Source organism: Anguilla anguilla, chromosome 6, assembly GCF_013347855.1.
Source record: "Anguilla anguilla isolate fAngAng1 chromosome 6, fAngAng1.pri, whole genome shotgun sequence".
NCBI classification, from domain to species: domain Eukaryota; kingdom Metazoa; phylum Chordata; class Actinopteri; order Anguilliformes; family Anguillidae; genus Anguilla; species Anguilla anguilla.
The window spans coordinates 43,187,261-43,204,575 of record NC_049206.1 but is presented as its reverse complement, the minus strand read 5'-3'; the positions used below and the strand labels follow the sequence as shown (position 1 = coordinate 43,204,575).

At 39.0% G+C, this 17,315-nt stretch overlaps 1 protein-coding gene across 1 annotated transcript; it reads right to left on the bottom strand.

Annotated features, from left to right (window-relative positions):
* Positions 1-7,832: 7,832 nt before the first annotated feature.
* LOC118229059 (cdc42 effector protein 2-like) lies at positions 7,833-15,480 on the bottom strand. Its single transcript, XM_035420716.1, has 2 exons — positions 15,157-15,480; positions 7,833-9,092 (listed from the first exon to the last, which is right to left on the bottom strand). Exon 2 carries the CDS (start codon positions 8,974-8,976, stop codon positions 8,434-8,436), a length of 543 nt encoding a protein of 180 aa, XP_035276607.1. The 5' UTR covers positions 8,977-9,092; positions 15,157-15,480; the 3' UTR covers positions 7,833-8,433.
* Positions 15,481-17,315: the final 1,835 nt, after the last annotated feature.

Below are 17,315 nucleotides of genomic sequence, written 5' to 3'. Positions count from 1 at the left end.
CTTCTTATGCTCTTATACTCCCCAGTGCATTACAATCATACATTTTAGATCTACAAATTTGACTTGCTTGGCTTGGCACCAACAGGATCCCTGCATCTTAGTTCTTGTTTTCCATACAAGAGCCCTTGTTACAATGGAGAATCGTTATAGTGGCTTCATACACTTTTATGTGTTTGCTCTGCAAACTTACATCTGACTGAGTCGTCATACACGTTTCTGAAGAGAGTTTTTTTCGGGTTGGGCTAGTCTTTCCTTATCTTCAGATTTTATGATTAAGTTGTATGGCTCTCTTTCAGTCCATTACTAACCATTTCAAACAATTATCAGCACCTACTCCCCACTACACAAACACATCCCATATTTTAATTATTACCTATATTATTATAATCATCCATTACAAGTGTGACATTTATTTCAGTCTTCCAGTAGCATTTAGTTAAAAAAACATCAGTTGCTCAGGTTTCTTGGTTTGGCAGAAAATCGAATATGGGCCAGGAAAAGTGCAAAGTTGTGTTAGTAGTTTGTGTAGTCATTGACTATTGCCTTGTGTCAACATTTGGGATGAAGGTGTGTCTGAGACATTCTTAGTTCTGCACCTGCCAGTGAGTTAACAAGAATCTGCATTTGTCTTTGCCTCCCACATTTTTCTGGGAATAATGACAATAAACCCACAGCTGGTTCTGAGAAATATCTCGAAAGCTGATCCTTGATGTTCCCAGAACAGTATTTTCATTTGTGGAAGCTGCATGCACGCAAAATATACATCTGTTTTGGATTGTTTTCTTGCTAGCCAATAGCTGTGCATGACCTAGAGTGTGAATCTTTCCAGCTAAACACTTAATTGTACTTAATGTTACAGGTATATTTTTAAACAAAATAAAAGTAGAATGTTAAATAACTCCATAGCTGCCTCTTATGGATTAAAGGCAGACTGTGCAGGATTTGTTTATTTGAAAATATTATAAAAGAACTATACTAAGGCATATCTATGATGCACTGGTAATCTCAGTCTTTACACACTTTAGCTGAATTTGTGCACCTTCTACCTGTATTTGTATTCTAAAATGTGTTTGGAACGTTTCTGGGTGTGGTGCTCTTTTCTGTGTAGGAACTAGGGAGGTTGGGTGTGGCTACAGAGTCTGTGGTTTGGGATCAGATTCCGACAAAGCTTTTGTTGCTAGTTTGCTGCAATGTCAGATGATAAGAAGCCTAGTTACAGTAAAGCAAAAAGACAAGCTGACAGGGCTCGTTCAATAGCTAGAGTCAATCTAGGAATTACTTTTCTTTGGTGGTGCCAGCTGAAGTTTGCCAAGGAGATGAAAAGCGACACAGGGTTGGCCTGTTTTCTGTTGGACCTATAAGTAACATTACTTTTAGCTACCTTATGCAGCTAGATGACCGAGGTTGGGTAGTTTTTCATTGAATTCTGTTCTTCTGTCAAGATGACTTCCCTTCCTATGGAAAATGCTGTTACTGTTTATAGTTGCAACTTAGCTATCTTGGTAATTCACCTTCATGTATTTCAATCAGGGGAAATTAATTAAATACAGCATGCATGCTATCTAGCTATTGTTATGCATAGCCAACTTCACTAACAAAGATAACAAAGTTGCTAACAATAGGGAAAAGGCTAGGCCACAGATAACTTCTTCGAAAAAGTAATTCACTTTTGAAGTATATTTTCTTGCTATGATAGACAAATGGCCTGCTAATGTTACTTATTCCACATGCGATTCCATGTTTACCTCCCAGTTCTAAATAAATGTCCAGGGGGGTATTTCAGGAAGCAGGATTAGAGTTAGCTGGACCACTATGCGGAGTAAAATCCAGAACATCTCTTTTTCATTCAATGTTCCAGATTTGAGAGGATTCTCAGTGCAGTTAGAGCTATGCAGCTAACTCAGCAGTCCTGCTTTGTGAAACAGAATAACTCAGAATAACTAAATACCAAAGAAAGAAAACACAAAATATTTGCACCGGCACGACTGAGTAGCCAGGTGTCATTCGGGACAAAAATCAATTTTGATTACATCGTCCTGGAGGTAACCTAGCAGAAACTAATCAGCAATCAGAGGCTGGCCTGTCTACCAGAAGAGCAGTTGAAAGTCCGGGAGACAGGAGTAAAGGCAGAACGTTGTCTCTGCCCAGCCCATAAGAAGACCAAGCCTGTAAAACAGAACTTTTTTTCCCCCCTCTGCATGTCACAAGAACTGAATTGGGCAAGAGTCTGGCAACACATCTACCCTGGTCCAGGAAGAACTACTTTTTTGTTTTTGTTCCTGTTCCCCAGTCCCTGGGATTTATTTATTTATTTATTCTTTTAATTAGACCAATTCGTTGTTTCTGCCATTTCTTTACTCACATGGCCAGCCTCTAAGCACTAGTGTTGTTACTACATAGTGCAGTAAGTATTTGGACAGTGACACAATTTTCTTTTTTTTGATGAACGATGTGGATGGATATTCTTAAATGGAAGGGAACTGAGAGTGGACCTGTGGGGGACTCCTGTGGTAAAGCTGTGGAACTTTGTAACAGAGCTATGAGCGTCAACCTGATAAAAGTACATTGCTAACCGTTTGTAGGCATTCCCCGAGACCCACTTCCACCACTAACAAAAGAGCCTAATGGTAACCTGTATCATGTAACAGCAAGAGCAAGTGGAAGACACCTACCGGCCTGTGCCATATAGCCAATTCAGCTCATCTAGAATGCAGCTGCCCAACTTGTCTTCAACCTTAATTGTTGGTAATTAGTAATTGCATGTCACTCCACTGGCTGCTGGACACCATCGGGTTCAAAGTTCTGACTCTGGCCTACACCGCAGCCAACATGACAGCCCTTTTTGCCTTCAGGACATGATTCAGCACTACAGGCCAGCACTTCTAGCTGAAGACTTTGCCATGGCTTTCCAGACTTAGCATTAAAACTTAGATGATGCTTCACGGTGTGTGCTAGACTTGATGTTCATGGCTAAGGAGAGCTGTTACTTTATGACAGAATTGTACTTTATCTGAACTATATTTGTATGTTTGCGCTTTTGTGCATTGCCTGCAAAATAAAATGTAATGGGTTTCAATTTATTTTATACTAGGCACCTACTTGACTGTACAATCACATGATGGACAGAGACAGGTCTACATGTAGCCAGTATTGCCAGATTGGGATACTTTCTATGTTATTGTGGTTTTGGGCGGGTTGCCATAATTTCCCCATTTTTTCTCATATTGGGAAGATTTTTATGTTATTTACTTTAAGGTGATCATTTACATTTATAGTGCAGTACATGCATTCAGGCTGTGTCTCCCAAGAATCACAACCATTCCCCCTCATCAACAAGCTAGTAACATCCCCCCCCCCCCTTAATCACAGTTTGCATGTAATTCCTCTGGATTTTGTGGTATTTTTCAAAATATTGAGCAATTTTTTTTTCACGATTAGGTGGAATTCAGGCTCTGATTGAGTATGTTCACCGTTTTCAAATCTGGCAACACTGCACGTAGCCTGCCATGCATATGGGTGTGAGAAACAGTGCCATGAGAAAGTATTTTCCCCCTTCCTGATTTCCTCTATTATTATATAGACTTTTTTTTCTTTACAAATGTGAAAAAGATATTGATGTTTCTCTTGGTTACCAGTGGTTTCTCCCTTGCTATGCTCCGATGAATCCCATTTTTTCCCTGTATCTTTTTTTATTGTGGAGTCATGCACACTGACCTTACCTGAGCTCAGAGATACCTAGAGTTCTTTAGATGTTCTTCTGGGATCTTTTGTGACAAGTTGTCCTTCTACCCTTGGAGAAATTATGGCAGGCCAGCTACTCCTGGGAAGAGTCACCACTGTTCCAAGTGTTATCCATTTGGAGATAGTGCCTTTCGTCGTAGTTTGACAGAGTCTGAGAGCCTTAGAAATGGCTTTGTAAGCCTTTTCAGACTGATATATTTCAATAACTTTTTTTCTCATCTTCTTGAATTTTCTTTGATTGTGCCATAGTGTGCTTGTAGAAACTTTGTGGTGACTACTTCAACAGGGCTGGCTGCAATCAACCCTAGCTGTGTCTAATTTTCAATTAAATTTGATTAATTTGTTGATTGAGTAACTAAGGGAGCAATTACTTTTTCGCATGTGAGATATGGGTGTTTGATAACTTTTTTCATGAAATAAATGAAATAATTTTTTAAAAATAATTTTGTGTAACATTACATTTTGTGTAAAAATGTGAAACCATTCAGTGTGACAAATATGCAATAACAGTAGAAATCAGGAAGTGACCGAATACTTTTTCATGTAATTATATGTTGAGAGCCCCACCATGCAATGCCCCACCCAAAAATACAAAGAACATTGCTTAACAGGCATGCTGTAACTTGGAGGCTAGAGAGTGATCACACATTTTATGTAGTTCATTTTGTAAGAACACCTATATTGTTTTTTTTTTAACTCAACTGATACATCATGTTTGTCTATTTTCAACATTCGTTAACAAAGTTTTTCGTAAATTAGGCCGAAGTTAGTGTCTATGTTTGGGTTCTCAAAGGGCCCAACATGGGTACTTGTATGGGTGCACCACACTCACAGCACCCTCGTTAGTTTTACTTCTGATGATGGCCTGTAACAAGATCATGATGTAGAAATGCTTCAGTTTACAACTGGGAAAATATCAACTGCAATACAGTCTGTAATGTTTTTTGGTTAAAGGTTTCAAAAGTTAATAGATTTTGGGAGTGGTTCTCAGCCAAAGGGTATTCATTTTAGTGGGCTTTCAGAGGAAAGGTTAAAGTGCAAAGGTTAAAGGTAAATCCGTAAATTGCTTCAGACTACATTATATGTGGTTATTGTGATATGAAATGTAATTTAAAAATGCAATGTGTATCTCTGACCAAGGATATTGGTGTGTAGTAGTTAAACTGCAATCATATCCATAAAAATGGGGTAGTAGGATTTTCTGACTGGCAGACTCACCCCTATTACCTAGCTAACAATAGCTAGCTAGCCCATATGATCCAAGAGGATTGCAATTGATTGCAATATTATTCTCCAGCCTTATATTGTTACTTTGTAAAATATTAGACCCATAGCAAAATCTTGGGCTATAATGGCTAGCCAGCTAACCTTGGTAAACATAACATTCAGTTAGCTAATAACTACAGCTACCTAACCAAAATACTGACCAGCCACAAGGAGAGCGTTACATTAGCCTACAAGGTGACCCTTTCTCTTCAGCACTAACCCAGCTGAAAATGCACCGTTCACTGTAGCCAATCCATACGTAGTTCCTCTTCATCTTCTCCTTCTTCTTCTATTGGTCACATGCTTTTCATATACAGCCCACAAAGAAAAAGGTGCCACACCCAATATCTTGAGAACTTTTTAGAATAACAAATACAGGCAGACAAGCAAGGACTGGGCAGAAGTGCACGCAGATTGTCTATGCATCATAGTAATGACTGAACATGGTTGTTTTATAATATTTTTAAGGTGAAAATCCTGCATACTACATGCCTTTAAGGAACCCTGGCCCTTTCCATGAAGCTGCTCACCTGAAAGTGGTATTCAATTTAGCATTTTCACCAGTAGATGGCATGCTTTGTGCATGTCAGGTTAGTAGGCCAAACCTTAAACCTGTGTAAGAAATTCTTTTGTGAAAATATCTGAAACAGACCTCAGGTCAGTTCTGTGTTCCAAAGTTCAGTACAACAGCTTTAGATCTGCTTTTCTACCCCTAGCCTTTGTCCTACCCACTGTCATGAGTCAACATATTTTCCTCCTCAAACTTGTGGAGGGAAGAGTGTGTAGGTGCTTTTTTTTGCTTTTCATGCAGCCCTCTCCAGGCTGCCAATCCAAAATCACTTTGCGCCCAAACCTCAGACTTTGTGCTGTAAAGGTTCCACCATTGTGTTTGTTAGGATACTGAATAGTCAGTGCATGTTATTTCAGCTGAGGCTTATATAAGGAGACCTTCTGTGCCATTTATGTTCACTGTAATTGCATAAAATCTGCACAGTGCTTCATTTTTCCTCTTCATCAAGACGGGACAAGAAAGAACACGACACAGATACCTCTTTTGAGATACCCTTAGAGCTGATTGTATTAGACTACACTCAGTGAACCACATGTATTGGGTTCAACGTGTTTTTTCCACTAATAACCCAATTTTTGAAGTTGAAGAAGTCCAAAGTGGCTGAAAAGTAATAGCAGTGTTATCAAATGGTTGTATTTTTATCCACAAAATATTTCTCAGAATTCTTCTACTTCTGACTCACATACAAGTTACAGCTTGGCGGGGCATGCCCCATACCTATACAGCACAGAGAGTTTGGCACTTTTAAGGGTTTCTTACAGAAATAACCACAATGACCACAGGCTTTCTGCCCATAAAAAACATCAAGTTCTGTACCTTCTGACTTCATGTAAACACACAGAATTCAGATACAACTTCACCTGTTCACAAAATAAAGCCCCATGGATGGGTTATTTTGTGTTGTTGTTGTTCAACAACTTTGTGGTTGCCATCTGTTTGGTGTGGAAGCTAGCTAACAGTAATTGGCCTAAATTTTAAACTATTGCTTGTACAGCTCTAAAATCTTTGTGGGAAAGTACACACACACACACACACACACATATATATATGTAGTAGTTAAAAAAAAATATTAATTGAATGACAAACCAAAGTTCAAACTTTTTCTACCTATAATAACAGAGAAAGATGACTTTTACTTTAAAATTATCCTAGACACGACTTTCCTTGAAATAGCTTTCCTTTCAGAAGGCCGTCGAAAAATGTTTTGTAGTGTCTTACAAGAGAAACTAGTGTACATCTGCACCACATCTACTAAGAACTCAACTAGAGAGAAACCAGTTCCCCTGACTACAATGAAATGGCAACTAGGATCTGCTGGACTAAAAGTTGTGTAACTGCAAAAAATAAAAACCCTTGCTATGTGCAAGCCATCAACCCTGGACCAAAAAGTTTTGGAAATGGCAGGAAAAAAAAAACAGGTGGCCTAATACTTTTATATACTATACTATACTATACTATACTATACTATACTATACTATACTATACTATATATTCTTCTTTTAAAATCTTCTATAATGTATTGATTCCTATGTGTTTTTTCTCTTAAAAGTATCCCATGGATTTTCAAATAACTTTTTTTTGTTGATGTTTCCCAGATCAACCCTCTTTGGTCTCCCATGATGGCAGGTTGGCACAATGGCCTTGCTGTGGAGAAGAGGGTCAGTGTGGGAAGTGCTGGATAATGGGATGAGGCAGTGCAGTGCTGAACAGGTGGACAGGCCTCATTAGGATTCATATAAGTGGCACATTTAATTTTAATGTGTTCCCAAGGAGTATTACATTGAAATGTCCCCCTGTACCTAAGAAACTAAAAAATGTTGAACCTTGACACATACAGTTATAATCAAAGCACTGAAATGTCTTGATTGCATATACAGGCACCTATTTGTACAGAGGGTTTGTCTTTGAACCTTTGGAACAATCATTTAACAGGATAGCAGGAAGGGGTATGTTTTAACAGGGTAAAGTTCATGTCTTACCTGCGGTGGTATTTTTGCTCAGTGAAGTCATTAGTGACATAAGCTGGTTCATTAATTAACCATGGTCTAGCTTATGTTGACCTCCTGGGTTTGAAATAGTGCCATTTGAACACTGTTAATATTGTTTGGCAATTCTACTCTTTACCACCCTTAAGCTGTGTATGAAAAATTATTTTGAAGGAACTCCATAAAGGCTCAACTGTTAGCTTACAGTACTTAAACATCCTCATTCTAGTCCCCGTGGAAGGTTTTAAGAGGAACAACACAAATTGGCATTGCTGTCATATTATTGTGTTTTAATGTACAGTTTTAGATTCCATCAATAAGAGCATTAGCTGTTCCTGGTATCTCCGTGATAAATCCATGTTTTAAATTTAAAATAGGTTACTATCATGAGAGTGGCTGTCTCTGACCTCTTCTACAGTCTTTAAAGCATTGTGTGTGACAATCACCACACATGTATGTCCACATAAACACTCTCAAAACTTATTTTTCACTGTGCATATCTCAGTGTGTCATGTGATTATCTTGCAATGGTGATCCAGGTGTTCAGTGGAAATTTGAGAGTTCCGCAAGAGAGGTCAAATGTTGACAGTATGCTTTTGGAAAAAGGAAAGAATACTCCCTTGCCACTCAGCCAGCCAACACTATAGTTCATATCACTCCAAATAGCCAGCCAATAGTGGCTTGCATCACTACAGCCAGCAAATAGTGTCTCACATCATTCCTCTCAGCCAGCCAACAGTAGTTCACATTAGGATCAAGCACAGATCATACAAAAGTATGGATAAGGAGAATTGCACACTATGGCTACTGTTTCCTGGCAACTGAGAAATAAGCCCACCACCTAGTGTAGGTAAGAAACCAGAGATAGCATCACTGGCTGAGTTTGTCCATCACCCTCAGGACATCATCCAGGATGGAGGGGCCTAGGTCCAGATTGAGAGAGAAGGGGGGGTCGTCCTCAGGAGCAGGGGGCTCAGGGGGAGGATCCTGAGTGGGCTCCGCCTCCCTTTCAGCCATGAAGCCTGGCTGATCTTCCACCAAGGACAGCTCATCTGCCTCTATACTGTCCAGCAGAGGCAGTGAGTGGCACTTCTTGTGCCTCTGGTTACCGTGGCGACCCTGGGGCTCTGCGTCTTCCCCAGATTCGAGGCGGGGGGGTTTAGGTGGCGGTGGGACGTTGTCTGGGTCCAGCCCCAGTTTGTTGAGCTGAGACTCGTTGGGCAGGCTGTTCACTCTTTTCAGGAAGGAGAGGTCACCGAAGGCATCGCCATGGGAGTCCATCCCGATGTGGGAAAGGTGACGGAAGTCACCAAGTGGTTGGCTGATCATGTTGACAGACAGCGGCTCCCTGCGCTTTGACTTCCTGGAACGCAGTGTGTTCGACTTCAGGTATAGTGATGTCTTCAAAGGCATCTTGAGGTAGGGGTGGCGACTTAGGTGAAAGTCAGTCAGGATAACCGAGGGGATCGTAGCACAAGCTTGATGATGGCTCAGAGATTGTGTTCCATCTTACAGCGAGTGGCACGGATCTATGGAAAGACATGCATATGGAGACATTAGAGTCTAATTATTGTATTTGAGATTTGTTCACTGGTAGTACCAATGAAACTTAAAAAATGATGTAGTACTACGTTATCATTATTTCTGTACCAATTTTTGGAGCAAATTTGTAGTTTGGAAAGGAGTTCCTTTTTTGCTGAACCCAGTGTATGATTATTTGTGTTCCGTAGTACATTTCTTGAGTAAGGTTTGTAAGTTTTGCAAGACAGATAGGTGCCAGCTTTTGAACCTATGCATATGGCAAGGAGAACAACAATGTTCATTATTTGTTAATGCATAACCCGGAGGAGTTATTTTATCTGAGGGTGACTGTTTATGTTTTAACTGATATAAGCTGTTAATTATTTTTCCTGTGGCTGTGGATTTATTGGCTTTGTCTCTTTGTTTATGTTGCTGTAAAAACTGAGAAACTGGTGATCAAATGCTATTTCGCAATCTGGGCTTGTTCTGACTGGCATTACTGCACCTCTTTTCCTGGCTGAGAGAGGGAATGATTTTTATATTTGAAGGTAGTATTGACTGCACCCTCTGCAGGATTTGGGGAATCCTCAGATGAATTTGTGGCCTTTGAACAAGAAAAAGGAACTGCTAAGAGGTGGTTATCTCGACATGGTCTTTAATGAAACTGGGCCAATTTCAGACAGTCCCTCATTCCTTGCAAAACAGCATTTTACATTTTTTTAATTGGCTAGTTCTCTGAAATGCCTTGAAAACATAAACTTTTGTAAGTCCCTTTGGCCAAAAGCACCTGCTAAATGACTAAATTATAATTTGTGGCAGCTTTATGAGTGCAAGACATCTTGTAAAGCTTTACGCTGAGCTTTGACATTAACAAACTGCGAACAATCGTGTTTCAGAGTGGGTGTTGTGTTAAAATATAGCCTTTTTGCCTCAGTTACCAAATAAAAAATAGTGTCTTACACTCACATCCAGGACAACAAAAAAGGCATGCTCTTTCCTGCCATTAAAGTTTGCATAATACTGTGATATAACCCAGGGACATTTCAGTTTCATAACATGCTTTTGGTTTACTTAATTTTATTTCCATTTAAACAGGTTGATGTACGTTACAGTAGACCCGCATTCTTGAGCTGAAACAGTTTTGGTTAAAGTTTTCATATGAGCCTGAGGGGAGTAGAGGTAACTGCATTCCTTTTCTAGGCAGAAGGGACAATTGTTGAACTTATTTCAGCTATGAAGACAATGTTTCCAAAATCCCCTGCCCTCCTAGGTCACTAAATTGGTGCAATGAATAACTTGTTTTTTGGTTGTAAGAAAGAGCTCTTGTCTGTTTGACGTTTTATTTGGAGAATAATGATTAAAGCTACAGTATAAAAAGACCATAGATGGGGATCATCTGTGCTTTTTAAATCCTCCCCACTGCGAGTTAACGCAGTAGTGCTCCAAACAATTTTGTTTTTCATTTGGATGCAAGTTGACAACTTTACCAGCTTGATTACAGTTCTTCAAAAAGCCACTGCAGAGATTACAAATGTTTAACTTGCCATTATATTGAGATAAAAGCAACCATTAAAGAAAAGATAAATACAGTAAAAACCCTTTGTGGATTATTTCACCACGTGCTCAGCTTTTCTCTTATCAACTAATGGGTAAAACCAAAATATGGACAAATAACCTTGATTGTGAATAGTACACAGTGAAAAAGCTCTGCATCATGTAGTTTATTATGTGGTCTAGGGGTTAAGGATCTGAGTTGTGGTCCCAGATGTCAGGTTGTTCCATTGTCATCCGGCCCTTTAAGAACACCATCTTTTTAGAAATTTTTATCAATGCTTTTCTCCAATTTTCTCTGTGCACACTAAGACATTTTCACACCTCAATGCTCCTTCGCTACAAAAGCCTACAAAATTATTACTGTTAGCATCAAGGCAAGACAATCCATATTAAAGAAACAACTCACCACAATAAACATTTTGTTTCAGTTTGCCCAGGCCTATTATCTTCACAATAAAAGATAGATATACAGGGAGTTATTTTTATTATAATATGACAAGCTAAATATTTATAAACTGAATAAAATGCTAACTAGTTAGTTCTCTTAACCAGTTAGTTCTCTAAACCCTAACTTTTTTTAGCAAGCATTATTCAGCTAACTTGTATATCTTAAAATATAGGTCTACCTTGCCAAAGGTTGGTAGAATTGCTCTTGTGATAATAAACATCTCTGCAAGGTGATGAGGCCTAGCCACATGTTAATTTAAGTTGATCGAAATTTATGAGAAAGCTGACTTATTTGCTCAGGAAGATACCCCAATGTTGCATTCTGAATTATGAACGGCCAGAGCAGAGAGGCAATTGACAGAAAGTGAGACATTTTTTCATAAATGTGTGATGTGCAATACCAGGCAAACAAATCCAAAAACAATACCATATTTAAAATAAATAAATAAATAAATAAATAAATAAATAAATAAATAAATAAATAAATAAATATTTGCGCATTGTGCATCTAGCGCAATGCCTGATTTAGCTTTAATTTCTTGTTTGTCAAGCGATGCTTTTTTATCGGAAGACGTGGCAGAAGCTTAGTAATGGATATTGTACTGCACGTTGCACTTAGAATTGAAAATTATTTTCAAAGACAGATGCACCCACTCAGAGATTTTTTTTTTTTTTTTTTTTTACATTACATACATGTGGTATATCTTATATATATATATCTCACAAATTTCTCACAATGGAACTTGATCCTGATGTGACCCAACTGTAGGTCCTGACCCACAGGTTGGACACAGGATACCATAGATTCCGGTTCTTAAATTTCTGCATTATTCTGTTTCACAAACGGAGCTATTTTAAAAATACTCGTCGACTGAAAGAGAATGAAAACAGAACACATCTCGTATTTTTATTATGTTTAAAAATGATTGTTCTTTTAAATGAAACATTCTTCATTTTTTCCATTGTAAAACATTTTTTTGCAACTTCTATTTTGAAAAAAAACAAATAATAATCAATATAATCAATGTGGTTTGCACTGTTCTGGGCTGTCATTGCAATGTGAACACGCGGCCTGTCCAGGGTGTATTCCTGCCTCTCGCTCAATGCATAGTGGGATAGAACCCCTCGTGACTCTGCCCAGGATAAGTGGGTACAGATAATGCATGGATGGATGGGCAATTCTCAGAAAATAAAAGACAGGTTGAAGGATTCAGCAAGTTTGTAACTTCCTTTTCTGTGCGAATATCCATACACAGATGTATTTTTTCGTAAATATGTGGAATACCAAAAATTTGCTCAGGCTATCGGATTGGGCTGCTTGGTAGTCCAGAGAATTGCCCATCCATCCATGCATTATCTGATGTATCCACCCTTGGTTATGATTAAGAATTCCCCATTGGCAGAGAAAATGTAGGAATATGAATTAAAATTTGTTTTAAAAAATGAAGTTCTCAGGTTCATCACAACCAAAACTCATTTACATTAATTACCAATGCATAATAATATATGCTGAATCCATAATTATGATCATTATAGGCCAATAATAACTTAAAACTGAAATATGACAGTGTCAACCGAGAAGCTAAGATCATGGTTGATAAGATGGCAACATGCATGCACCAGAGGCGTTGCATTTGATGCACCATTAATATTATGCATTAAATGAAAATGTCATGCTAAATGTAAATGTATAATTATACCAGCAAAACTCAGAAGCAATGCTATACAAGAATCGGTAATAATAAAGTTGAAATGTTTTGTTACACAAATAAAATTGACAAAAAAATTACAGTCTTCATTCATAAGTTGACATCTGTTCTCTCTTTCTTCCATAAACATGCAAACTTGTTTACAGTTTGCATTTGCACTAAAGCATTGACACTGATATCGGTACAGCTAACTATCAGTTATAGGTCTACAATTTCCCCTAACATACACCCCTAATATTCATGTTATGCTCTGTTAGAACTGTATTTCCATCTGTCCCAAGTCCACATTTAGAGGCCTGATCTCATCACATGGTGCAGCGTTGCTTTGGGATCAAGGAAAAATAGTGTGACCGTGTGACCCACCAGGAACATGAGAGCCAGGGTTACAATTTTTAACATGTCCTCTAATCTTATCGGTCAATAGATTGGCTGATTAGTACTGACTGACTGAATCCATCATCCACACCTTCAAAGGTTTCATCCTGTTTAGTGATCCTGTTTAACGATAAATAACATTTCCATTTTAGAATATTGGTTCCAGTAACACACAAGACCACAAAAGTGTGAGGTTCGTTTCACAGACACAAACATCAAGTACTCTTAATTAGCAGCAGATTATTTCTGAATTACATGAACTTTATTTTTGTAATAATATAATATATATTGTCATTTTGCAGAAAAGTGTGCATTATATCTAATCAAATCAAATGTATCAAAATGTATAAAATGTATATCTTATGAAGAACATCTATGTCCTGGAGGAGGACTGCAATATATGTTGGCTAATGTTCTCTCATACAGTATCTCAGTCTCTTTCACAGTTGGATACTTGATAGATCGCCTAAATTCTTGTACGGGAGCTGTGTATCTAGTGCAGGGTGGTCCAATCTTATCTGCAAAGGGCCAGTGTGGGTGCAGGTGTCTGTCTTAGCCCAGCACTGGCAATGGCAAATGTTTCAACTAATTAAGTAATCGTGGTCTACAATTTAGACCTTGACAAGTAGAAGTCTAACTGCTGGGCTAAAAAAAAAAACCTGCACCCATGATGACACCCCTGATCTAGTGTAACCATACTGATTTCAAAATGCCAGGTCAATGCGATGTTATATGCCTGCAACAGAAGCCAAATAAATGATGATTGGACGGCAACTCAAATAACATGTTGATCCAGGTGTCAGTCAGCTGATGTTTGAAAGTCATTGCTAAAAACCACAGGAACTGTGGAGTTGAAACACTGGAACTTTCTAATGTTAATTTTACAGGTAGCTTTAATTTGCGATCTGAGATACCTGAAATACCAGGCAAGCCTACCTACAAGTATTTATTGGATAAAACAACAACAACAAGTCAGAGAAAAAAAAAAAAAAAAAACAGCACATGCCAATATTGTCATGTTTGCATTTTAAACTTGCGGGATCAAAAAAGCCAGCTGACATTTTGATTTTACTTCTAATAAGGATGCAATAGCAAACAAAACACACGGGCACGCACGCACGCACAGGCGCAAAGGTGGGAATCTTTCGTGACAGCTATGAGCTATCACACATTCTCCTCCCCTCAAACTACTGTCAACTGTCATTTACAATAGGCTATTTAGATAGATTTTTTTAAGAGGACCCGCTACGAGGCGCTTCCGAGCATTCCGCGTCAAACTCGCTGTCAGTAAGCGCTGACATTTAACAGGAAAGGGAATGCGGTGTTATTAGGAGACCTTTAACACCCACGCAGAGACAAAGTTCAGCACACGATGGCAGCCGTAACCGACTCCGCGCATATTCCGTTACACCCACCATGAGAGCTCACAGGCCTTTCTTGTGACGGCGTCACGGCGCTCTGGTTACATCGCACGATCATTTGCCTGTATTTATAGTGCCCAGGGTACTTTTGATGTAGCATTCCACTGCGCCCAACTGGGGTAAAAGCCTACTGTTCCTCATTCGTACGCTGGAAAACTGAGCAAAGTTCAACTCTAGAAATTCCAGGTGGACAAAACTTCTGTTGCAATATTTCACACTGACATTCCCACAACCCTATCGGCGGATTGCTCTGAATTACATTCTATATTGCTAAATAATACTCACAAAATATTACAATATAATATTTACTAAGTAAATCAGAAAACAACACAGCAAGCAAGGCATTCAATTCCCTCATAGCACTAAATAAACTTTTGTTTACATCATGTCGTAACATAATACATGCAACATCATAAGTATACTTTATTGAGGACAGGAGTATTCTATGATTCAATGTTCGAGAAGAAACAGTGATGTACGAAGATTGGTAGGCGGCGAGCCGCAACTTTGCTGCGCAAGTTGTCTCGAGGGTTGTTTAGATACAATTATACTTCTTATTATTTTACCTGGCATCTGCAAATGATGTCCGACTCTGTCGCCAATAAATCGACCACTTTTCCCTTGCCTTCGTCGCCCCATTGCGCTCCGAGAACAACTGTTACCCTGTTCCCCACGTCGTTGCGCGGTCGCTTCACCCCGGCGCTGGGGTTCGTGTAATTCTTATGATCCTTCACCGACCAGCCACCCGACATATTTACACCAGCGCAGTTGCAACTGCAGCCTGTCGAAATGAAAGGAGGGAAAGCAGTCCAGCTGGTATCTGTACTAGATACTCAAAGCACCCAAATACGGATGACTGATCAGTGATGTCAGTGTACACAGGCGCACAGCAATATTCATGTGATCTCAACAAACAGATGGTCATGAGCACCGCGTTGCAACCATCCAATCAGGAGGTCAAAGACCTGCCCACTACAGAAACTTCAAAACTCAACTGCGATGGAGCAGCGTTATAACTTTGCACAGCACTTTTATGTACATGTTACGAATACGAAGCTCAGTATCTCTATTAGTTTATGAGAGCGGTTCATAAATAAATCGAAATCGAATGAAAAAAACGCCTGGAAGACCACAATGGGAATAAGACTCTTGGCTTTCTTGTGTTTCTATCCTCGAATATGTTTAAAAGGATTACTGTCTGATATGCAGTCTTTCGAAATCTCGTTTTAAAAACAGTCAAATAAATAAATAAATAAATGAATAAATAAATAAATTAATGATATGATCAAAAAAAAAATTATTAAAAAGAAGAAATTGTAATTACTGTCTCATGGCAGGGCGCACACACTTCATGTTGCAAATGTTTATCTGTGCACATGCCAGGTGAGAGGAGACTTAGGTAACTAACAGATGACATCATGGAATAACTTATTCCATGTGAATGCGTAATCAGCCAAGGTCAACAGTGGACAGAAGGAAATGTCCGAGGATTGCGATATCTGGCATTAAATCAAACTGCAAAGCAAAACAAGGCAAGCAGCCAAAAATCAGGCGACAGCGAATTTCAAATAGATTGCAGAGGCTTAGAGTAGGGATGCGATCAATACTGAAACTTGTGCAATTGTAGACACACAAATCTATTTTGATATTTCCGTATCAGCAAAGCACAATGTTAGTATTATCCACTGATGCCAGTTGTGCGTGAGGATGACCAATAGGGAAGTATTTAGTTCAATTTTATTTGTATTCTGCGTTTTTCAGAGACGGCGTCACAGAAATGCTTGAGAGGTAAAGGTGGGCGGCTGGGTGCCTGAGAAGAAAACTCACCTCAGCCAAACCTCACCTCATATTTTCTATGAAATCAGTTGCCACCAATCTGAATACAGGAAGCCTACGCCAGAACGTTTGACTACGTTTTCTAGACACTATCAGCAGTTGAGCATCTGGAATTGAGACTACACAATACCCTATAAACTGACCTTGCATTGGTGTTTCCAATTTTTAGTTAGCTGTCTGGTATCCATATGTATGTATATCATATAGGGGCAATATAGCTCAGGAGGTAAGACCGATTGTCTAGCAGTCGGAGGGTTGCCGGTTCAAACCCTGCCCTGGGCATGTCAAAGTGTCCTTGAGCAAGACACCTAACCCCTAACCTCTAACTGCTCTGGCGAATGAGAGGCATCAATTGTAAAGTGCTTTGGATAAAAGCGCTATATAAATGCAGTCCATTTACCATATCATATATGCATGTATTTATGTATGTATGCGAAAGTATAAGGGAAACAGAGCATCACACCCATATGCATTATTGAATATCTCATTCCAAAACCATGATTGTTAATATGGATTTGGACCCCTCTTTACTGCTGTAACAGCCTACACTCTTCTGGGAAGGCTTTCCAGTAGATTTTTAAACATTTCAAAAAAACCTGTGGAGATTCACTTCCATTCAGCTATAAGAACATTAGTGAGGTCAGGCACTGATTGAGCGATTAGGCCTGGCTCGCATTTGGCTTTGCAACTCATCCCAAATGTGTTGGATGGGGTTGAGGTCAGGGCTCTGTGTAGGCCAGTCAAGTTATTCCAAAGGGTGTCAAGATACTTTTGGTCATATAGTGTAGTTCATCTGCTAATGGTAGATGGCACTAAAGTTCAGATTCTACAGTGGTTTATCACTATCAAAAACATAAGAAAAGAGAAAAGACATTTAACAATGAAAATC

What these genes read in the sequence shown, in the direction of transcription:
- LOC118229059 (XM_035420716.1), bottom strand. Translation starts at nt 8,976, where the DNA reads ATGCCTTTGAAGACATCACTATACCTGAAGTCGAACACACTGCGTTCC.